The 25,142-nt window shown below is 37.7% G+C and overlaps 1 protein-coding gene and 1 long non-coding RNA gene across 2 annotated transcripts; both read right to left on the bottom strand.

The window, feature by feature from the left end:
- Positions 1-3,927: 3,927 nt before the first annotated feature.
- LOC122643696 (5'-3' exoribonuclease 3-like) lies at positions 3,928-25,142 on the bottom strand. The gene is made up of 23 exons (XM_043837292.1): positions 24,939-25,142; positions 24,633-24,738; positions 22,972-23,048; positions 22,671-22,862; positions 9,782-9,901; positions 9,609-9,671; positions 9,362-9,517; positions 9,084-9,248; positions 8,890-8,967; positions 8,643-8,804; positions 8,408-8,548; positions 8,053-8,148; positions 7,768-7,863; positions 6,809-6,879; positions 6,578-6,706; positions 6,401-6,477; positions 6,280-6,320; positions 6,098-6,172; positions 5,860-6,008; positions 5,688-5,762; positions 5,513-5,588; positions 4,480-4,550; positions 3,928-4,387 (listed from the first exon to the last, which is right to left on the bottom strand). The coding sequence occupies exons 1-23, from the start codon at positions 25,125-25,127 to the stop codon at positions 3,928-3,930; spliced, it is 2,865 nt and encodes a 954-aa protein (XP_043693227.1). The 5' UTR covers positions 25,128-25,142.
- On the bottom strand, positions 16,531-17,741 carry LOC122641368. The gene is made up of 3 exons (XR_006329893.1): positions 17,706-17,741; positions 17,530-17,605; positions 16,531-16,612 (listed from the first exon to the last, which is right to left on the bottom strand). It is a non-coding gene; the product is annotated as an uncharacterized LOC122641368 (long non-coding RNA).

Consider the following 25,142-nt stretch of genomic DNA (forward strand, 5'->3'; position numbering starts at 1 on the left):
ATGCTTGTTGTCTGGTCCTCTATCACATGGACTAACCCATGTACTGCACATGTGGCAAATAGTTAATCGTTATAATTCACTAGGCATAGTGATTGGGAAGAAAAACCCTTAAATTAATTATGGGAAAAAGATCTCTCTATTCGGTGGTGTTTCCTACACCCTCTCACAGGGCACCATGAGATGACGCCTCTGCCCTTGAGTAGATACCCAGGCTTGCTCACCCATTGGCCCAGACGTTTGTGTAGCGACCATGCGACTGAGTAGAGCTCTCGTTCCCATTAATTATTATTGCCAACTTAATGAATATGCCTATAGGCCACAATGTATAGATTGAAGCAATTAATGAGCTGGTCTGGGCCCTCAATATCACCTTATTAAACAATCTGCTAATGCTAACCCCAAGGTGGGGTCAGGCCCATGTAAGGAATGGAATATATATACGTGGATGGGCCACACGTTCAAAGTTAGAAGTCCAGGACAGCTTTAAACAGCTTTTGGTTGGAATGTTCTCCGATTAATTCTACCTCTTTATTATGTTTCAAAGTTTAAATTAAGTGCTTAATCAGAAGTTTTTTTTAATTATCACTATTACACCCTTCTTATCTACTTTAATCCTCTTTTGACAAGTCTTGTGTGTCCACTTTTCATGGTCATTTGACTGTATTCAAATGAAACCATTAACTAAATGGAGGCTCCTTTGGATTTGGTTTAGCAGAGTTAATTAATTAAGCTTAAGTATGATGTGAACCTTTAAGGATCAAAGCACATAAATACCCAAATGAACCGATATAATCGCGGGCCATAACAAGCTCCAACCCAATTTATTGGGTTACAACTAGGGATTAATTAAGCCCATACCTTTAATGGGCCCTGGTCTTACATGCAATGATCACTAGTTGATGAGCCCATTCTCTTCTCTATAAATTACTACGTTTAGAGCACAAGTTGCAATCCGTAGCTTAACCTAATACCTAGCGCATCAGCCATGTCCATTTTGGGAGGCATAATTTAGAGTTGTGAACTTCTATGTTATTGGTGAAGCCTGATCTCAGTTCTAATTCAGAAAATACTGTTGATACTTCGGTAGGTTGTTTCGTTTGTCGAGATCTTCAATTTGATATGTATTTCGCCCTATGTTGATTTGTAACTCAAACTAGACCGGGTGGGCTTCTACTGTGGATGTAGCCTACCTCATTGGGGGTGAACTACGTAAAATCTCTGTCTTGTGTGTGTGCTTTCTCTTTCCCTTTGTTTTTCTTCTGCAAATTGCCATTCTGCTGCGTTGTTTTCCTATCGAAAATATTGTTCATTTTTCCCTAGCATCAGCAATCCAAGAGCCTCTAGAATCCTTTTTTTTTTTTTTTTTTGAGACATTTATATTGGGTGCAGTTTTCTACTTTCGGGGAATTAGGGTTTCTCTATATTGTAATGTGTCTTAGTAATTTCTTCATTAAATAGTGGAAGTTCTGGTTTATTTCTCTACCATGGACGTAACCCATCTTGGATGAACCAGATAAACCATTATGTCATATGTATGTGATTTGCTTTCATTTTTATTTTTTTTTTGCTATTGCTATTCTGCTGCGTTGTTAATTCCTAACATTCTTCTCCCTTAGCTTGGCTATTATAAAGCCAAACATTTAGTGAGGGCTTGGATCTGTAGAATTGGGAAGGATGGAAATTTGTAAAAGACCAATTTCACCCTTTGGATGACCTTTCTAAATACATAAATAGACTTAGGTTATGATAAGAAGATTGAGCAAGCCAATTCATCCCACAATACTTTTGTGCTCAGTAGTGTTTGTAATTCATCTAGGCTGGGCTCAAGCACAGGCGCTTTGTCATCAATCTTTAATCAGGGGTGGTGCGGGGCGGTGGGGCTATTCCCTCACTCTACTCTTGCAGTCTTGCTTCTAAGATAGGCAAGGCTGTATATTGGGCCATAAATTAGCCTCGATTGTGCTCTGCTGAGCCTTCATTTACAAATTACAACCTGCCCAACCATAGTTAGCAAAATGTGTTTAAAACGCTGTTTTAAATGTGTTTTGCCGTTTGTGTCCCAAACATAAGGGATAAAACGGTCAATGGAAAATATTCGTTTTTTATGCAGTATCGTTTGTCATCCGCAATGACTCGTTTAACTGACCATATCTCTCTATCACGAACTCCAATTGACCTAATTCTTTCACGGACATAAAGATGACTCGAAATACTATAATTTTCATGATATCACCTTCAACTAAAGGTCAATGCACAAACCTTGAAATTGAGCAACAAACTGATACATCTCTAAAAAGGGTTTTCCCAACTCCAACTGAACATGCATCACTCTATAAGTGTGTTGGATGTGTTAATAAACAATGCGCAACTCCAGAGCCAAGCCACATTGCTCAACAAAACTTTGGACACTATGGTGTATGAATTGGGAATTGATATTGAATGAGTTTTTTAAAATATAGACTTTTGAAACTTGAACCATCCGTTTGCCTTTTTTTATAGTTCTTTTTTCGCTAAACATAGACCCCAGCTGAGGTCAGATTTGGTATGATTTCTATTTCAATTTCAGATTTGTTTCATGAATAGTCAACAATTGATCAAGTAATTGAAATTATTTGGTTGTATTAATATGAAATATTTCAAGAATAAAAAAAATCTCTATTTGGAAGTTCAATTTCTTAGAATAGATTCTATATATTTGTTTGGGAAGGGTGGTGATGGCGGGAGTAGGGCTAGGAAGGGGGTGGTGGCGGTGGAGTGGTGCTAGCGGTGGCGGTGGCAAGATGGGGGTGGTGGTGGCTGCATGTAAAGTGATGGAAGGGTGGTGTTAGCGGTGGTGGTGGTAGCAGTAGTGGCAGTGGTGGTGAGATCATTAGGAGGAGGATGGTGTTTTATTTTTAACATGAGATCGCTACTTTGCTTTAACCAAAAAAAAAATGAGATAATTACTTTGTCCATCCAACCAGCAGTTGGAACCTAAGCTTTTTTGTATTCATACAGGGCTCGATCATGTTTCCAGTTTAGGACTGAAGATGAAAGAAGTGTGGTGTGCGAATCAACAGATCCCCGATCTTCTTCCATCTCCAATTACTAATCCTTGGCTGTGGCATCTCCTTCAGGACCTTCTGTATATTAGCTTTGTAGCCCAGGACTTGGAATTTAGCTCGTCTCCAGGGAGGCGTGCGCCCAAGGTGCTGCCAGGAGGCATCCAACGGTTGAGCTGTGCCGCACACATCTTGGCGCATGCCTACGGATGTGTGGGGCACAGCCCAACAACTGGCAGCGCCCTGGGCGTTCCCTGCTCCCTGGAGATGATCCTAATCCCAGGACTTGGACTTAAAGTTTAGTAGGATAGGAGACCCTCTCTGTTATGCAATTGCTTCTAATCTGGCCATAAAGGCCGTGAACTCTAACTCTCTTGTATTTTCCTCTTTTTAGTTTATATATTTCTTTTTCTCATAAAAAAAAAAACCTACTTGGTCCATCAAATTGATCATGTACTCATTAAACAGCAAGAGTGAAATAAAATGAAATAGAAACTCGGAAACAGCTCCTTTCTATTTCATTTTATTTCTATTTCACTGAAAATAAAGAGCAAAACTCAAATAAAATCAAACAATTTGTGAAATAGAAATCATACCAAATCAGGCCTGAGGGAGGGGAGTTTGGAAATTGACAAGGAAGCAGCAATATTGTGTAAGCATTAAGAGTCTCAAAATATTTCACCTTCATCACTTCATCACTTCATCAGTATCATGTAAGCTCATCACACTGTCTTCACAATCAATAGACCTTAGATAAACAAAAGGGCAAAAAGAGAATAATTCATTTAACACTAACCATTATAACTGTAATAACTACCAAATGCTGCTTTTTTTCTGTTCGACTGGTTAGTTTGGGATCTGGTCTTCAACTTCTGAAGGTAAAAGCTCAATCCACCCTCCCTCTCCCTCTCCCTCTCCCTCTCCCAAAGCTGCTACCCCGACCATAAGTTGCAACAGGCGGCTCTGAAGACTCAGGGCTTCCCCCACGAGAAGGTACTGCTCTCCAACTTCCTCTGGTTGAGGACTGGACTGGTGGTGGTGTATATTTGGTATTGTAATATTGGGGATTTTCCTTTGCTCTGCCAACACTGTGACCATAACCTAACTCCTTCACTTCTGCTCTCCCCCAAGAACCCTTGAATCCATTGCCACTATTCATTGAAGATAATCCTCTTGAAGAAGAACCAAATTTCTGGCTATCATTGAACAGTTCATGAGACCCAATTCCCCTACCACCACCCCAGCCAGAACCAGCTCCCTTATGTTCCACTTTTGGCAAATTAGCTCCGGAGGAAGAGATTATAGGCCTGTTTTGTGCTGTTACATTTCTATGCTGAATCTGTGACCTGCTGATAATATCTCTTTCAAGTTATGGTGGACAATCCCCATCTGTCGATTGGAAGGAAATGAAAAGCAAAGAAGTAGTTTTAATTTTTACCTATTTCTGGGCTGTGCACCGTCATATTCATGCCATAACTCTGTCTTTGTAATGTCTGCTTCAGTTATCATCTGCAGAGAGAGAGTTATAACAGCACAAGAATGTACTAATGGTGTACAAGTGTTCTTGTTGGGGGGTTTAATGTCTTATATTTCGTAGCTTGCATACGTGTTGCTTTTTAGGGTTATATGGGTATTTCGGTATATTTCCTATATAGGGTTTTGCTATAAATTTGTAGTGAGGATTTTTCTCTATAATCAATCTGAGGGAGTTGTGAAAACGAGTGGCTGTAACCCTATTCTCCATTGATAATGAAGCAGATCTTATCTCACTGTGGACCGATTTACAGTCTTTTCTGCAATCTGCATCGTTTTAGGTTTTCGTTTTTTCTACAGTTTTATCATAGGAGAACTTTATTGTTACAAGTATTGTATTCTGTCACCTAAGTTTTCATGCAATATGTGGCTAGGATCAATAAAATATACATTTGTTTTTACAGAGTGATCATGTATGTCTCAAGAAGGCTTATTATTTTCCTCTCCAAGGCTTTATAGTTTTCTTACTCTCCTTTTTTTATGGGGGAGGGGGTGTTGGTCTGTTCTTGGGTGGACTCTTCAAGCAGTTTCAGCTCTTGGAACCTCCCTGTATCTAGTTTGGTTGTCTGAGTTTGGGCCCTTCTGTGGTGACTTTGAATAGCTGAGTGGCTTCTTGTCCCTGACTATTTATCTTCTTCTATCCTACCTTAAAAATTAGCTTTAAAAAAAATTTACTAAACTTATGTCACCTTGTCATTCTTTGATGCCACCACCAATCAATTGCTTTTTCTTGTGGGGGACATAATCTCCACCTCATTAAGATGCTTCCATATTTTGGATATATCCTGTATTGTCACTTCAATGGATTTTCTTATGCTCTTATGGTTCTTCCTTGTTTGTTATCTCAGGAAAATAAGAAACCATGATTCTTTCAATTGTCTGATTGTAACAGTCAGATTGGGGTGGAGAAGAGAAGGGCTGAAAAATAGAGAGGATACCTTTTCAGGCTCTTTAACATCACTAAGTAAACGTGGAGTGTGCAGATGATAATCAGGGCATTCATATAAAACACACCTGTGCCAGAACAGAGAACATCAGATTTTTTTTTTCGGGTAAGAAGAGAATACATCAGATACCACAATATAACATTGATAGTAATTTTTGCAGACTTACATCACAGCATTTCCTTCTTTTCCTTCCATAGCCAAATCCTCATTACAAGGGCAGATAAAGCCATTAAGTCCACCACTGCAATGAAAAAGTAAGTGATTAAATAGAAGGTTGGGTTTGTACATGAAAAAGAATAAAACTTGAAATATTCTATAAGAAAATGATGCTCATGTACCTGGAACTGCTATCAATGGGTTTCCTGAAATTTATCTTTTCTTTGCATGATTTGTACTCATGATACATAGACAATACTTGTGTTACCATCTCATGAGAACTTATAAACAATTTATCAATCATTTGAGAGTTCCTATTAGCTTCATCGTCCTACAAAGTATCATAAAAGGTACACATGAATGCTGTAATGTTCATAACCAAATATATCAGAACTCGAGATTTAATTCCTCAAATACTACCTTTAATTCTTTCTCCAATTGTTTTGTCTCCAATAGAAGACGGTTTTCCTCAATAAATTTGAGCTTGGCAATTCCCTTTAACAGGACAAAAACTCCATTAAATATTGTACAAATTTACTGTAATTCAGTGACCATGGAGCATAAATAAGATGAATTCAACCATCAAAGAAGGTAAAACAAACCTGCCACATATAACGTTTACCATCAGTGTCAACTTCATAATCTGATAATCAGAGAGAAAATGACTTCAAGTATTCAACATGACCCATCAAAATTGTGATCCATCCATAAAACAGGAGATACCTGTTTGATAAAAATCTATTATTCTGGATTCCTTGCTAATCATCAGCTTCCAGTAAGCCTTAGGGAGTGCATGAACACTGTATTTACAGCAATTCATTATGTCAAAATTTATGGGAAGATAAGAGGAAACCCAACCCCAACCCCCTGACACACACGTGCACAACACAATAGTCTGACCTTCCAGGCGGCAGTACAGCCATTAGTTGTTCAAATGGTTTGAGTGGAAAGCCAATCTGAAATCTTATGTTGACCTGAGTCAGTCCCTTCAGATCAGAAGCAAATGGACCGTAGTGGTATGGATAATACCTGATGAATTATTCAAATTTTGAAATTTAATTCTAGAAAAAAAAAAAAAAAATACTTATAACTCAAAATCACTCTGTTCAGTTAAAAGCCAAAATCTTTTACCATGTCCAGGATGGAACCCCAGAAAAATAGTACTGAAGGACCCAACAAAGGCCTTCTGTATATTTCATAACCTACGTTAATAAAAAAAAAGAGGTAAAAACAAAGAGTCAAATAAGAGATCAATGAAAATTATGGTAGCCCAAACATCAACCTTGAAGAAATGCACTCTATTACTTCAAAACATAACTTGCTCAATTATGTGTAATAAATTGGACAAATAAAACAATGCTTTTCGAGAAAGGTGGAAGGGGGGGGAATGGCAGAAGAATGACAAATAAACAAACAAAAGAAGTCAAAGAAAAAACTTAAGAATGGAGAAGTAGAAGTAAGCAATTGGCTGCAGAGTCAATTCTTTTTCTTCCCCTGCCCCCCCCCCCCCCCCAAGAATAGCTCAAGACCTGGGGCATGTCTCAGAGTTTGTTAATGATAGGGAAATAATTACAACAAAATATTTGGGGGACTAGTACTTATCCCTAAAGAAATAATAGCACCCTAAGGAAAATACATTTTACTAAAGCTTCCAGGTATCAGAAGGAACAGAGAAAAAAGAAAACACATCTGACTATATCTGCCAATAAGCTGGATATGTGTATTTAGGTATGTTTAGGACATTCCAGGAGTCCTTCAGGTTAGAAAAAAGAGAAATATTGTTAACAGAGCAAAATAGAAATGTAGCATTAATCTGTACGACTAGTAACAATGCACTGAAAAGACTGAAGTTACTTCAAAAGAAAATTTCCAAGCACATCCTGGCAAATGTTGCATGGATGTAACAGATAAACTAGGATTTTGTGGAACTATCAATTAGCACTTCAGCAATATAAAATTAATGAATTGATCCCAAGAAAGAAAGAACAAGAACAAATTATGACTAACATCAATAGAACCAACATAAATCAAACCGCACCCCCCACCCCCTCAAAAAAAAAAAAAAAACAAATAGATGCATTTAAACTTACAATTGCTTTCCGGATGTTTGCAACATCTGCAGGGCAGTCTGCAGAAAATTTCTCCTTGTAATATCTTTCTTTCCATCCTACCATACCCAATTTTATCTGTTGTACAATCAGAAGACATTCTTAAGAATATCTGCCTCTACTTTTCCATTTATGATAATTATGTACCAAACCTTACAACAAAACTATTTATTTATTTATTTTTGTTTGTGGGGGGGGGGGGGGGGGAAGCAACTGTTAAAAGAAAAACAAACCAATGACAACCAAAACAAAAACAGAAGCACAAACCTTGTCATTATCCAATCTACTGGATTTAAACAGATCTGATTTCTGACGCATATAATCTTTTAATGTTTGTTTGAGCTCCTTTGTATTTTCCAAAACCTGGTATAACAGGGGAGAAATTCATTATCAAGAAGAGAAACTTCTCTTAACTAATTATGGGAGAATTTGTTTTGTAATAGGTTTCTATCACATTTGTTTCAGTCATTCATCATTTAATCTCCATTTCGGTCTATCCAAGCCATGTTTACTTGATAGTTTGTAAAGAAAAAAAAAATTGTCATTGATGATCAAAAAAAAAAAAAAAATAACAAGAACAAGATGTACTACAGTTGATTTTACTGAGAAAGCTATATCATACATGAAAATCTTCACTGCTGCTACTCATCCCAATTGATGTTGAGACCATGTCCTGATTCCTCGACAACAAAGTTTTTGGAATCTCAAGCTCCCTGAATCCATTTCTTGTATTGATAACAAAGTTTCCAAAAGACTCATCTAGCTGTATACAGATTCAATCAATATCAGTACAGTGAGTGCAGAATAAGAGACTCAGCTGTAAATAAGATATTTGATCTCACCACAGTATCCAGTACCTCAACAGCTTCAATTTGAGAATTCTCATACAAGATTCTTCTCATTTTACGCTCTCTTAACTCAGACCTTTTCTTGAATATTCTCTCTTCATATGCACCTACTGAAAGTATGAATTTCTCAACTCTCTTCAACTTTATGTACTGTGATTTTTTCTCCCCTACCTGCTCAAGGATATAAAACCAAAGGACTTTAGTACCTGCTCAATGGGTTTAAACTGGGAGGTCATCTAGAGAAATTATTTATTACTCTGCTCATATCAACAAGGTAGCCACCCAGGTTCTTGAACTCTTGTTTATAGACACTCATGAGCAAATCAATTGCCCCCTATAGAATCATGGACAAAGAAATTGTATAAACTACACAATTGGTTAGTTTTACTTGTTTAATTAACTGAACACGAAAGAAAAAAAATTTCATGAAAAACAAGATTCTTGGAAAACCTCATGAATCTCTAATGTAGGCATGTGTGGCAAAAAATCATTTCCAACAAATAAGCAAATAAGAATGAAATCATCAACGATTCGCTCAATATCAAACTCAGTAGGTGGATCATCAATTTTCATGTCTAGCTCCAAATGCTCCCTCAAAGTCCAGACATTCAGGAACTGTGAAGAAAGAAGCCCACAAAACAGTTAATCAAAACTAAAATCAAACTAGTGGTAAATGCATAGTGTAGGTATTATCATAAGCAAAGGTAGATAAAATGAAGAGTGTATACCTGATAAGGCTTTCTAGCTTTAGAAGTATTTCTTCCATTATTCTCATTCACATTACAAAACCAACCCCTTGACTTCACTGAATTGTTTCCAGCATTACAATGCTGGTTTCTAACTAAATCAAGGCATATTGGTGGCTTCTCTTGCATGAGAACATCCTAAAGGAAAAAAGAAAATGACTTAGTCATGTCATGTATGTATAGAATGGGATGCAAACTACGAAGAAGAAAAGAATACCTATGGACAGACCTCTCTCAATATGAAAAAATGGACTTCATGGGTTGCCAAAGCTAGCATTATGAGATCTGCATCCTGTGAAACCAATGAACTAAAGGTATTCAAAAGAAACAATGAATACTATTTTTCTTTTTATCTTTGACACAGCAGAAGAACACATTATGGAGAATGAAGTTTTTTCATACCAGACCATACAAGCAATGGCAGGTGTTTGAGTTGTAATTGGGAAGGCTACGTTGCACACGTATAAAGGACATTATCTTGTGTTCACCCTCCCCAGGAACATTTGCATCAGAAAGAATAACCTTCAAATTGAAGAGAGAGAAGTTAAAAAATAATAATAACTACATTGATGAAACCTTAACTGGAAGGGTTTGGATTTTAAATCTGCTGGCTGGGCTAGGGTTTGGATTTCAAAGCTCTGGGTCAGGTGGGGCCAGAGCTGGGCTGAGACCTTGGGTTGAGATCTGCCCGGGCTGGATGTACCTTTTATATACATGTATTAAAATCCTCTCCAATTCCTTGATCGCCGAGTGTGGTAAAATTTGTGGTTGAGAGGTCAACACCTGCCAGGCACGACCTCTCAGTTTGGGGTTCCGAGATTGATTGAGTCAGTTTTTTTTTCTTTCTTCTCGAGCTCGACACCGTTGGATGTCGCGCCTCTCAGGTGTTGAGCTCTCAGCCCCGAAGAGTACCGCACTGCACTTTCAGGGAATTGGAGAGAATTTTTTTTCCCATATATATATATATATATTGATTTAATTCCGGCCCAACCTGAGGTTGGCAGGGTTGGACTTGACTAAGATATCTCAGCCAGACCATGGGCCAGGACGGGCCGGGCCGGGCCTGAGCTAAAGAGAATGAAGACCCCTGCAATCTGTCCCTGTGGGTTTTAAAGAAAACCGAGTCAGTCCAGCCCGGTTTTAAGCCTATTCAAGGGTGAAGACCCCATGGCCCAATGGTTCAACCATCTGGTTCCACAGTATTAATGAAGACCCCATTAGCCAAAGGTATTTTTTCTTCTCATCTGCCAAATAGATCTAATTTGTTGGGAGATTAGGAATCCATGGTATATGTGAAAGTAACATCTAAGCAGTGAGGGTACAAGACCTAGGCAATTGATTTCAACTTTTTATCGCCCAAAAATGCGAAATCGACATAGAATGCATACCAATCATAGCCCTAATGTCCTAAACAACCAGTAGAGAGTTGAGCCATCAGACCTTGATATGTTTCCAACCAGGGTCATTGTTCAGTCTTGAGCGGATATAGTTCTGTAATGCTATTGATAATTTACACATGAATTCTGTTCCTGGAGTTATTATGTTAGAATCTGAAACTTGGGATTCCTGTTTGGAAAGAAGCTTTTTTCCTTCCTTTGCAAATTCTTTTCTTAACCTTTCTTCCTCAGCTTCCTACGGATCAAAAACATTATTAGCTAGAAGGCATGAGAAATGCTAGACATCTACACAAAATTTGAAATATAAAGTAGTGATGGAGCATTAACAGTGAGTAAAAAGCTCTACCACAAGTTCAGCATCTTTGGCAGCCTGAAAACGTCTTGAACGTTGTTGATTCATCTTGGCTCTTGGAGCTACTCCATCTTCATATATAATGTATGAGGGGCACAAAAATTAACAAGTTAAAAGCAAAGCACAGTAATCAAATCTCATAAAGATTATAACTTGAATGGACTAAGCTGATTGTTATTGTAGACAAACATGCATTTAAAATGGATCTCTATTTTTTTGGAAGCGATATTGCTTGTAGAATTGTGTACTATATGCCTTTTGAAAAATGTAATTTTTTCCCATGATTTTTAACTTCTAAAAAATTATATGACATATTTGTATGGACCGAGTTTCCCTCCACCCACGAGCGGGAGAAGGTGGGAAAATGTATCGGGAGGGTATGTTAGAACATGCTAAAACCCTAGGAGGGGTTTGTACATGAACCTTGCTATGATGGTGGGTGAACCATCATCCTCTATGGGTGGAAGGAAACTTAGTCCTATTTATGTTCGTCTAGAAGGAACTATTATTTGTTTTCGCATGATAGAAAAAGCCATGTTGATGCAGACGAACCCTACATAATTATGGCCATGGAGGAGGGTTGACTCACCCATCAAGGGTCATTATTACTCCCACTATCGCAATCACTCATCAAAGGATTCTCTTTCATTGTGGGTGAAGGGAAATTGAGTCCTAAATAAATACGTAGATGATTAAAAATAAGCACATTATGAATAATTCAAAAGAGCTTGATAGATTGAATTTACAATGGGAGAAATATTTTGGGATAGTGAAAATTAAGACACTTACATTAATTAAAAAAACCCATCTATCTATCTATCAAAATACCCTTGTCAAATGTTAGGCATAAGAATCAACAGAAGAGTACAAGCTCGCACAAGATGGTTTTCCTTCCTTGAGCATATGATATTGCCATTCCTTGTAAACAATCAATCACATATTGTCTTACTATATTTTCTATCTAAGGTTCCTTCCTAGAAAATTCCTTGTATCACATGTTACTCATTATAAATAAAGCTTCTTTATATACTCAGCAACCTTTAAAACAACCCAAAGGGTGATCTGAGCAAGTTTGCTTTTAACAAATCTGTTTGATAGAAAAGAAGCAGCAGCAGCAGCAGTAGTAGTAATAGAAGGACTATAAGAAGAAGAAGAAGAAGAAGAAAGAAAGACCCACCAATGGCCAGGTATAGAAGATTACGAGGCCTTACGATCCAAAAAATCCTGTCTATGTAATCAAAAATTCTGTTGAATACTTCCTCAAAGGTTGTCGGAGGGTCCAGCTGCACATAGAATTTTACATTTTCACACAACAAATTAATTAAGGAATAGCTGGCTTTCCTCCAGCCATGCCAAAACAGGGGTGTTTGTGTCATTTCAGGACCCCAAACACCCCTGTTTTGGCTGGGCTGGATCCTTCCGCTCCCGCCACGGCTGGAGGAGAGCCTAGGACTTTCAAATTGCTTAACCTGCTGGAAGATGATGAGTACGTAAAGAGACGATCAAGAGGAGTGGAAGAAAGAAAGTAGGAAGAAGAAATTACAGTATCGTCGGGATGGAAACAAGGATGGATGACGCAGTTCATGTCGAGGTAGAGATTATGAAACTCTCTCCCATTTGGGTTCGGTTGGCTTAAGTCCACCATCTGTCCCTTCTCCTCCTCCTCTTTTGCATTCTCCACCATTTTTGGGTACTTATTCACCAGCCACCTGTAGAATGATGGCACCCCCATCTCTCTCTCTCTCTCTCTCTCTCTCTCACCCACAGTCTCAGCAGTAGCAGCAGCAGATGATCTAATGAAGAAGGAGTGGAATAGTGAGTAGTGTTCTGTGTGCAGTGTTCAGTGCAGTCCTCTGGACTTCCTTCTTCAGTTGAGTAGCACTTTCCCTTTCCCAAAGGAAAATCCTACTCAAGGTGGGGTCAGGCCGATGTAAGGAATGGAATATATACATGGTGGATGGACCACATGTTCAAAGTTAAAAGTCTAGGACAGCTTTCGGTTGGAATGTTCTCCAATTAATTCTACCTCTTTATTATGTTTCATAGTTTAAATTAAGTGCTTACTTAGAAGCTTTTTTTTAATTATCACTATTACACCCTTCTTATCTACTTTAATCCTCTTTTGACAAGCCTTGTGTCTCCACTTTTCATGGTCATGCTTCTTGTGATCTTTTCCAGTCAGCGAAGGACTGTATTCAAATGAAACCATTAACTAAATGGAGGTTCCTTTGGATTCGGTTTAGCAGAGTTAATTAATTAAGCTCAAATATGATGTGAACCGCTAAGGATCAAAGCACATAAATACCCAAATGAACCGATATAATCATGGGCCATAACAAGCTCCAACCCAATTTATTGGGTTACAGCAAGGGATTAATTAAGCCGATGTATTTAATGAGTCCTGGTCTTACATGCAATGATCACTAGTCGACGAGCCCATTCTCTTCTCTATAAATTACTACGTTTAGAGCACAGTTTGTAATCCGTAGCTTAACCTAATACCTAGCGCATCAGCCATGTCCATTTTGGGAGGCATAATAAGAGTTGTGAACTGAAGCTTGATCTCGGCCTGATCTCGGTTTAATCTAGGAAGTGTTATTGGTGAAGCTTGATCTCAGTTTTAATCCAAAAAGTACTGTTGATACTTCGGTGGGGTGTTTTGTTCATCAAGATCTTTGATTTAATATGTAATTCACCCTATGTTGGTTTGTAACTCGAACCAAACCGGGTGAGTTTCTGGGAGCAGTTTTGTACTTTTAGGGGTTAAGGTTTCTCTATATTATATCTTTATATGGTGGTTATCTCTTTGAGAGATGTAAGGGGTGTGAGAGAGGTTTTGTATTTTCTTCACAGAAATAGTGGATCTCGGACTATTGCACTACTGTGGATGTAGCCTACCTTCTTGGGGGTGGACCACATAAAATCTTTGTCTTGTCTGTGTGCTTTCTCTTTTCCTTTGTTTTTCTTCTACAAATCGTTATTTTGCTGCGTTATTGTTCATTTTTCCCCAGCATCGGCAATCTAGGAGCCGCTAGAATCCTTCTTGTTTTTTTTTTTAGATGTTTATATTTGGTGCAGTTTTCTACTTTCGGGGATTTAGGGTTTCTTTATATTGTAACGTGTCTTAGTAATTTCTTCATTAAATAGTGGAAGCTCTGATTTATTGCTCTACCATGGACGTAGTCCATCGTGGGTGAACCAGATAAATCATTGTGTTATATGTATGTGATTTTCTTTCGTTTTTCTTTTGCTATTGCTATTCTACTGCGTTGTTAATTCCTAACATTCTTTGCCCTTAGCTTGGTTATTATAGAGCCAAACATTTAGTGAGGGCTTGGATCTGTAGAATTGGGAAGGATGGAAATTTGTAAATGACCACTTTCGCTCTTTGGATGACCTTTCTAAATACATAATAGAGTTAGGTTATGAGAAAAAAATTGCTTATATTAACCAAGCCAATTAAGCCCACAATACTACTGTGCTCAGTACTGTTTGTAATTCATCTAGGCTGAGCTCAAGCACAGAGGCTTAGTAATCAATCCTTAATCAGGGGTCAGGGGGTGATGGAGGCGGTGGGGCTATTCTCTCACTCTATTGCAGTCTTGCTTCTAAGATAGGGAGGGCTGTATGTTGGGCCGTAAATTGCCTCGATTGTGCTATGTTGAGCCTACATTTACAACCTAACCGTATCTCTCTATCTATCACGAACTCCAATTGACCTAATTCTTTTGCAGATTTAAAGATGAGTTGAAGGACTACAATTCTGATGATTTCACCTTCAACTAAAGATAAATGCACGGATCCTGAAATCGAGCTACAAGATGTATCTACTAAAAAGGGTTTTCACAACTCCAACTGAGCATGCATCACTCCGGAGGTGTGTTGGCTATGAGCAACACCATAGCCAAGCCACATTGCCCAAAAAAACTTTGTACATTATAGTGTATGAATTGGGAATTGATATTGAATATATTTTCTGAAATATACACATTTAAAACCAATACTGCACATTTTCTGTTTTTTACAATTCTTTGTTTTTTGACTGTTTTATTTGATCGTTCGATTAAAATTTTTTACTTTTCTAAACACGAACCGTGTGTTTACATTTTTTTTTTCATTTCCGTATTTGCTAGCTATGGGCCAAACTGAGGGCAGATTTGGTATGATTTCCATTTGAATATTGGTTTGGTTTTATGAAATAGTAGACAACTGGTAAAAAAAATCGAAATTGTTAGGTTGTATTAATATGAAATATTTCAAGAATAAAAAAAAATCTACTTGGAAGTGCAATTTCAAGGAATAGATTCTATATATTTGTTTGGAAAGGGCTTGGAAGGGGGGTGGGGGGTGTTAGCGGTGGTGGTGGCGGTAAGGTGGTGGTGGTGGTGAGATCATTAGGAGAAGAATGATTGTGTTTTATTCTTAATAAGATAATTACTTTGCCCATTAAATTAACCATGTGCTCATTAAAAAACAAGAGTGAAATAAAATGAAATAAGGTGCAAAAATCAAATTAAACAATTTGTGAAATAGAAATCACATAGTGAAATTGAAATAGAAATCATACCAAATCAGGGATGAGGGAGGAGAGTGTGGAAATTGATAAGGAAGAAGCAAATATTGTGTAAGCATTAAGAGTCTCAAAATATTTCTCCTTCATCACTTCATCACTTCATCACTTCATCAGTGTCATGTAAGCTCATCATCCTGTCTTCACAATCAATAGACCTCAGATAAACAAAAGGGCAAAAAGGGAAAATAATTCATTTAACATTAACCATTATAACTGTAATAACTACCAAATGCTGCTTTTTTTCAGTTCGATTGGTTAGTTTGGGATCTGGTCTTCAACTTCCGAAGGTAATAGCTCAATCCATCCTCCCTCTCCCTCTCCCTCTCCCAAAGCTGCAACCCCGACCATAAGTTGCAACAGGGGGCTCTGAAGACTCAAAGCTCCCCCACGAGAAGGTACTGCTCTCCAACTTCCTCTGGTTGAGGACTGGACTGGTGGTGGTGTATATTTGGTACTGTAATATTGGGGATTTCCCTTTGCTCTTCCAACACTGTGACCATAACCTAATTCCTTCACTTCTGCTCTCCCCCAAGAACCCTTGAATCCGTTGCCACTATTCACCGAGGATAATCCTCTTGAAGAAGAACCAAATTTCTAGCTATCATTGAACAGTTCATGAGACCCATTTCCCCTACCACCATCCCAGCCAGAACCAGCTCCCTTATGTTCCTCTTTTGGTAAATTAGCTCCGGAGAAAGATATTATAGGCCTGTTTTGTGCTGTTACATTTCTATGCTGAATCTGTGACCTGCTGATAATATCTCTTTCAAGTTATGGTGGACAATCCCCATCTGTCGATTGGAAGGAAATGAAAAGCAAAGAAGTAGTTTTAATTTTTACCTATTTCTGGGCTGTGCACCGTCATATTCATGCCATAACTCTGTCTTTGTAATGTCTGCTTCAGTTATCATCTGCAGAGAGAGAGAGAGAGAGAGAGTTATAACAGCACAAGAATGTACTAATGGTGTACAAGTGTTCTGGTTGGGGGCTTTTAATGTCTTATATTTCGACGCTTGCATACGTGTTGCTTTTTAGGGTTATATGGGTATTTCGGTATATTTTCTATATAGGGTTTTTCTGTAAATTTGTAGTGAGGATTTTTCTCTATAATCAATCTGAGGGAGTTGTGAAAACGAGTGGCTGTAACCCTATTCTCCATTGATAATGAAGCAGATCTTATCTCACTATGGACCGATTTACAGTCTTTTCTGCAATCTGCATCGTTTTACGTTTTCGTTTTTTCTATAGTTTTATCATAGGAGAACTTTATTGTTACAAGTATTGTATTCTTTCACCTAAATTTTCATGCAATATATGGCTAGGATCCATACAATATATATTTTCTTACACAGTGATCTCAAGTATGTCTCAAGAAGGCTTATTATTTTCCTCTCCAAGGCTTTCTAATTTTCTTACTCTTATTTTATTTTTTTTAGGGGAGGGGGGTGTTGGTCTGTTCTTGGGTGGACTCGTCGAGAGATTTCAGCTCTTGGAACCTCCCTGTATCTATTTTAGGCTCTGCGTTTGGCCCTTTCTGTGGTGGCTTTGAATAGCTGAGTGGCTTCTTGTCCCTGACTATTTATCTTCTTCTATCCTGCCTTAAAAAATTAGCTTTTTCTTGTGTGTGACATAATCTCCACCTCATTAAGATGCTTCCATCTTTTGGACATATCCTGTATTGTCACTTCAATGGATTTTCTTATGCTCTTATGGTCCTTCCTTGTTTGTTATCTCAGGAAAATAAGAAACCATGATTCTTTCTATTGTCTGATTGTAACAGTCAGATTGGGGTGGAGAAGAGAAGTGCAGAAAAAAAATAAGAGTATACCTTTTCAGGTTCTTCAACACCACTAAGTAAACGTGGAGTGTGCAGATGATAATCAGGGCATTCATATAAAACACACCTGTGCCAGAACAGAGAAGATCAGATTTTTTTTTTCCGGGTAAGAAGAGAATACATCAGATACCACAATATAACATTGATAGTAAATTTTGCAGACTTACATCACAGCATTTCCTTCTTTTCCTTCCACAGCCAAATCCTCATTACTAGGGCAGATAAAGCCATTAAGTCCACCACTGCAATGAAAAAAGTAAGTGATTAAATATAAGGTTGGGTTTGTACATGAAAAAGAATAAAACTTGAAATATTCTATGAGAAAATTATGCTCATGTACCTGAAACTGCTATCGATGGGTTTCCTGAAATTTATCTTTTCTTTGCATGATTTGTACTCATGATACATAGACAATACTTGTGTTACCATCTCATGAGAACTTATAAACAATTTATCAATCATTTGAGAGTTCCTATTAGCTTCATCCTCCTACAAAGTATCATAAAAGGTACACATGAATGCTGTAATGTTCATAACCAAATACATCAGAACTCGAGATTTAATTCCTCAAATACTACCTTTAATTCTTTCTCCAATTGTTTTGTCTCCAATAGAAGACGGTTTTCCTCAATAAATTTGAGCTTGGCAATTCCCTTTAACAGGACAAAAACCCCATTAAATATTGTACAAATTTACTGTAATTCAGTGAACATGGAGCATAAATAAGCTGAATTCAACCATCAAAGAAGGTAAAACAAACCTGCCACATATAACGTTTACCATCAGTGTCAACTTCATAATCTGATATCAGAGAGAAAATGACTTCAAGTATTCAACATGACCCATCAAAATTGAGATCCATCCATAAAACAGGAGATACCTGTTTGATAAAAATCTATTATTCTGGATTCCTTGCTAATCATCAGCTTCCAGTAAGCCTTAGGGAGTGCATGAACACTGTATTTACAGCAATTTATTATGTCAAAATTTATGGGAAGATAAGAGGAAACCCAACCCCAACCCCCCGACACACACATGCACAACACAATAGTCTGACCTTCTGGGCGGCAGTACAGCCATTAGTTGTTCAAATGGTTTGAATGGAAAGCCAATCTGAAATCTTACGTTGACCTGAGTCAGTCCCTTCAGATCAGAAGCAAATGGACCGTAGTGGTATGGATAATACCTGATGAATTATTCAAATTTTGAAATTTAATTCTAGAAAGAAAAACAAAACTTATAACTCAAAATCACTCTGTTCAGTTAAAAGCCAAAATCTTTTACCATGTCCAGGATGGAACCCCAGAAAAATAGTACTGAAGGACCCAACAAAGGCCTTCTGTATATTTCATAACCTACGTTAAAAAACAATCCTTTAATAAAATGCACTCTAGTACTTCAAAACATAACTTGGTCAATTATGTGTAATAAAATGGACAAATAAAACATGCTTTTGGAGAAAGGGGGGGGGGGGGGGGGGGGGAGGGCAATGGAAGAAAAATGACAAATAAACAAACAAAAAAAGTCAAAGAAACAAACTTAAGAATGGAGAAGTAGAAGTAAGCAATTGGCTGCAGAGTCCATTCTTTTTTCTTCCCCTTCCCCCCCCCCCCGCCCCCACCCACACCCAGAATAGCTGTAGACCTCGGGCATGTCTCAGAGTTTGTTAATGATAGGGAAATAATTACAACAAAAGATTTGGGGGACTAGTACTTATCCCTAAAGAAATAATAGCACCCACTAAAGCTTCCAGGTATCAGAAGGAACAGAGAAAAAGGAAAACACATCTGACTATATATCTGCCAATAAGCTGGATATGTGTATTTAGGCATGTTTAGGACATTACAGGAGTCCTTTAGGTTAGAAAAAAGAGAAAGATTGTTAACAGAGCAAAATAGAAATGTAGCATTAATCTGTACAACTAGTAACAATGCACTGAAAAGACTGAAGTTACTTCAAAGAAAATTTCCAAGCACATCCTGGCAAATGTTACATGGATGTAACAGATATACTAGGATTTTGTGGAACTATCAATTAGCACTTCAGCAATATAAAATTAATGAATTGATCCCAAGAAAGAAGGAACAAGAACAAATTATGACTAGCATCAATAGAACCAACAAAAATCAAACCCCACTCCCTCAAAAAAATAAAAAATAAAAACAAATAGATGCGTTTAAACTTACAATTGCTTTCCGGATGTTTTCAATATCTGCAGGGCAGTCTGCAGAAAATTTCTCCTTGTAATATCTTTCTTTCCATCCTGCCGTACCCAATTTTATCTGTTGTAAAATCAGAAGACATTCTTAAGAATATCTGCCTCTACTTTTCCATTTATGATAATTATGTACCAAATCTTACAACAAAACTAATTTTTTTTTTGTTTGGGGGGGGGGGGGGGAGGCAACTGTTAAAAGAAAAACAAACCAATGACAACAAAAACAAAATGAGAAGCACAAACCTTGTCATTATCCAATCTACTGGATTTAAACAGATCTGATTTCTGACGCATATAATCTTTTAACGTTTGTTTGAGCTCCTTTGTATTTTCCAAAACCTGGTATAACAGGGGAGAAATTCATTATCAAGAAGAGAAACTTCTCTTAACTAATTATGGGAGAATTTGTTTTGTAATAGGTTTCTATCACATTTGTTTCTGTCATTCATCATTTAATCTCCATTTCGGTCTATCCAAGCCATGTTTACTTGATAATGTTTGAAGGAAAAAAAAAATTTGTTATTGATGATTAAAAAAAAAAAAAAATTTAACAAGATGTACTACAGATGATTTTACTGAGAAAGCTATATCATACATGAAAATTTTCACTGCTGCTACTCATCCCAATTGATGTTGAGACCATGTCTTGATTCCTCGACAACAAAGTTTTTGGAATCTCAAGCTCCCTGAATCCATTTCTTGTATTGATAACAAAGTTTCCAAAAGACTCATCTAGCTGTATACAGATTCAATCAATATCAGTACAGTGAGTGCAGAATAAGAGACTCAGCTGTAAATAAGATATTTGATCTCACCACAGTATCCAGTACCTCAACAGCTTCAATTTGAGAATTCTCATACAAGATTCTTCTCATTTTACGCTCTCTTAACTCAGACCTTTTCTTGAATATTCTCTCTTCATATGCACCTACTGAAAGTATGAATTTCTCAACTCTCTTCAACTTTATGTACTGTGATTTTTTCTCCCCTACCTGCTCAAGGATATAAAACCAAAGGACTTTAGTACCTGCTCAATGGGTTTAAACTGGGAGGTCATCTAGAGAAATTATTTATTACTCTGCTCATATCAACAAGGTAGCCACCCAGGTTCTTGAACTCTTGTTTATAGACACTCATGAGCAAATCAATTGCCCCCTATAGAAGCATGGACAAAGAAATTGAAGAATAGACCACACAATTGGTTAGTTTTACCTGTTTAATAAAATAAACAAGAAAAAAAATTCATGAAAAATAAGATTCTTGGAAAACCTCATGAATCTCTAATGTAGGCATGTGTGGCAAAAAATCATTTCCAACAAATAAGCAAATAAGAATGAAATCATCAACGATACGCTCAATATCAAACTCAGTAGGTGGATCATCTATTTTCATGTCTAGCTCCAAATACTCCCTCAAAGTCCAGACATTCAGGAACTGCGAAGAAAGAAGCCCACAAAATAGTTAATCCTAACCAAAATCAAACTAGTGGTAAATGCAAAGGTAAATAAAATGAAGAGTTTATACCTGATAAGGCTTTCTAGCTTTAGAAGCACTTCTTCCATTATTCTCATTGGCATTACAAAACCAACCCCTTGACTTCACTGAATTGTTTCCAGCATTACAATTTTGGTTTCTAATTAAATCAAGGCATATTGATGGCTTCTCTTGCATTAACACATCCTAAAGGGAAAAAGAAAATGACTTAGTCATGTCATGTATGTATAGAATTGGTTGCAAACTACACAGAAGAAAAGAATAATTATGGAGAGACCTCTCTCAATATGAAAAAATGGACTTCATGGGTTGCCAAAGCTAGCATTATGAGATCTGCATCCTGTGAAACCAATGAACTAAAGGTATTCAAAAGAAACAATGAATACTATTTTTCTTTTTATCTTTGACACAGCAGAAGAACACATTATGGAGAATGAAGTTTTTTCATACCAGACCATACAAGCAATGGCATGTATTTGGATTGTAATTGGGAAGGTTACGTTGCAGACGAATAAAGGACATAATCTTGTGTTCACCCTCCCCAGGAACATTTGCATTAGAAAGAATAACCTTCAAAAAGAAGAGAGAGAAGTTAAAAAAAAAAGGGATAAAGTTCTCTGCACTGGGGCGCAGGGTATGCCCAAACACATGGGGGTGTGCAGCCCCCCCCCCCCCCCAATGACCCAAACCCTGCCCCATGCAGATGCACTCCCAGACAGAGAACGTGTGTCCTAAAAATAGTAATAATAACTACATTGAAGGAACCTTAACTGGAAGGACAAGCCCAAGCATGAGCCCAAACCCGAGCCCATCCAGAAATTTCAGGGCCTGGTCTGGGATTTTAAACCTGCTGGATGGGCTAGGGTTTGGATTTCAAAGCCCTGGGTCAGGCGGGGCTAGAGCTGGGCTGAGGCCTTAGGTTGAGTTCTGCCCGGGCTGGATGTACCTTATATATACATACATATTAATTATACATCTTTAAATTGTATATGAATATATATATATATATATATATATATATATATATATATATATAAGGGACATGGATTAATTAAGTATCATAATTTATATTTTATACATCATTTATTTAATAAATTTATGCTAAATATTTAAATTAAAAATAATTTTATTTTTCTATGAAAAAATATATAAATATGAAAAAAAATGGGCTGGGATGGGCCGAGGCTGAGCTAAGCCCTAGAGAATGAAGACCCCTGCAATCTGTCCCTGTGGGTTTTAAAGAAAACCGAGTCAGCCCAGCCCCGCCCCCACCCCCCCACCCCCCCACACACACACATTAGCATTTGTTGGAAGATTAGGAATCCATGGTATATGTGAAAGTACCATCTAAGAAGGTATAGTGGGGGTACAAGATCTAATGACCTAAACAACCGGTAGAGAGTTTGATCACTTGTCAGACCTTGATATTTTTCCAACCAGGGTCATTGTTCAGTCTTGAGAGGATATAGTTCTGTAATGCTTTTGATAATTCACACATGAATTCTGTTCCTGGAGTTATTATGTTAGAATCTGACACTTGGGATTCCTGTTTGGAAAGAAGTTTCTTTCCTTCCTTTGCAAATTCTTTTCTTAACCTTTCTTCCTCAGCTTCCTACAGATCAAAAACATTATTAGCTAGAAGGCATGAGAAATGCTAGACATCTACACAAAATTTGAAATAAACAGTAGTGATAGAGGATTAATAGTGAGGTAAACTCTACCACAAGTTCAGCATCTTTGGCAGCCTGAAAACGTCTTGAACGTTGTTGATTCATCTTGGCTCTTGGAGCTACTCCATCTTCATATATAATGTATGAGGGGCAAAAAAAATTAACAAGTTCAAAGCAAAGCACAGTAATCAAATTGCACAAAGGGATTGTTATTAATACATTTTTTAGAAAAACAAAATATTTCTATCATTTCCCCACCATTGGAGTAGGGTTCACTCAACCATCTAGGGTCATTATTATTCTCCCCTCCTAGCTAGACGATGTTGAAAGTACCGCTTCTCCATATTAATGTCAATCCCACTATTGTAATCGCTCATCAAGGGAATCTCCATCACCATGGATAAAGTGAAAACTGGATCCTAAATAAATATGTAGATAACTAAAAATAGAACATTATGAAAAATTCAAAAGATGGAGCTTGATAAATTGGTTTTATAATGGGAGAAATATTTTGGGACAAAATACCCTAGTCACATGTTAGGCATAAGACTAAAATCAAACTAACATAAATATTGGTTCCAGGGGGTTCTCTATTTGATTGACTTCTTTGGAGCAAATCTTTTCTTTTCGAGAAAGCAATCGGGCGGCTGATTACTTGGCTAATTCTGCTTGTATCTCTTTGACTTCCTCTACCTTTTTTGCAGATAACGACATTCCTCAGGATCTATGTCGTATTATTTGGAAGGGTAAAGCTGGACTTCCAGTTTTTCGTATATAATTTTGTTTTTCTAGTTTTGTGATGGAATGGGTGAGGTGATTTGGTCTCAACTAGTTGAGAGTGATTATTTCTTCATGGGTTGGGGTAAGGCAGATTACGTTCCTCCCCCCTCCCCTTTTGTTCTTATTGGCTTTATATCTTAATAAAATTTAAGGGCTTCCACGGGTCCCAGATAATATTCAAGCTAAAAAAAGAAACTAATATAAATATGTTATAATGCCCACTACAATTTCAAAATAACTAGTATATGTTAGGAATTTCTTAAGCTGAAGAATGTGATCATTTCGCCCACCCCCAATGTGTCTAGGCATACTAGCAAACTTTATTCCTAATAAATATTGCATTGATGACTAGCTCCTAAGTATCTATAACTTATCACTTGATAATATTCTCTCTCTTCTTTTGTGTAATATAGATATCAACAAGTGTCAACAGAAGTTTACCCCAAAAAAAAGAGTTATGAACAGATGAGCACAAGATGGCTTCCCTTTCTTGCATAGTTGCATGTGTTTTTCTTCCTTGTAAACAGTCAATCATTTATGGACCTGGCTCTTGTGCAACCGGGCTGCATGTGTGGTGTGCTTTGACCGCCTTACCCTTGTCCAACCTCCTTGCCCGAACAGGGGTAAGGCAGTCAAAGTGCGCCACCTTGAGGCTGGCGCTGCACATGCAGCTCGGCTGCCCAGATGCACAGGATCTTTTTCGGTCATTTATTGTCTTACCATATTTGCTAGAAGATTCATTGTATCACATGTTACTCATAAATAAAGCTTCTCTATATGCTCAGCAACCTTTATAAAAAAGGGTGATCTGAGCAAGTTTGCTTTTACCAAATCTGTTTGATAGAAAATAAGCAGCAGCAGCAGAGCAGTAGTAATAGTAATAGAAGAAGGACTATAAGAAGAGAAGAAGAAGAAGAAGAAGAAAGACCCACCAATGGCCAGGTATAGCAGATTACGAGGCCTCACGATCCAAAAAATCCTATCAATGTAATCAAAAATGCTTTTGAATACTTCCTCAAAAGTCGTCGGTGGGTCCAGCTGCACATGCAAATTTAAATTTTCAACCAACAAATTAATTAAGGAATTCCTCCAGCCATGACGGTATGGGACCGCCTGTGAAATGATTCAAACACCCCTGTTTTGATTGGACTGGATCCTCAGCTCCCGCCATGACTGGAGGAAAGCCAAGTCCTATATAAAGAAACGAGAGGAGTGGAAGAGGAAGAAGCAGAAATTACAGTATCGTAGGGATGGAAACAAGGATGGATGATGCCGTTCATGTCAAGGTAGAGATTATGAAACTCTCTCCCATTTGGGTTCGGTTGGCTTGCGTCCACCATCTCTCCCTTCTCCTCCTCCTCCTTTGCATTCTCCACCACTTTTGGGTACTTTTTCACCAGCCACCTGTAGTATGATGGAACCCCCATATCTCTCTCTCTCTC

This window comes from Telopea speciosissima, chromosome 10, assembly GCF_018873765.1.
Source record: "Telopea speciosissima isolate NSW1024214 ecotype Mountain lineage chromosome 10, Tspe_v1, whole genome shotgun sequence".
Classification (NCBI taxonomy): Eukaryota; Viridiplantae; Streptophyta; class Magnoliopsida; order Proteales; family Proteaceae; genus Telopea; species Telopea speciosissima.

Coding starts and splice junctions, on each gene's coding strand:
- LOC122643696 (XM_043837292.1), bottom strand. CDS start 25,127: ATGGGGGTTCCATCATACTACAGGTGGCTGGTGAAAAAGTACCCAAAA. Junction 22,863..22,971: donor CCAAAGATGCTGAACTTGTG/GTAGAGTTTACC, acceptor TTTGATCTGTAG/GAAGCTGAGGAAGAAAGGTT. Junction 6,173..6,279: donor GTAAACGTTATATGTGGCAG/GTTTGTTTTACC, acceptor GTCCTGTTAAAG/GGAATTGCCAAGCTCAAATT.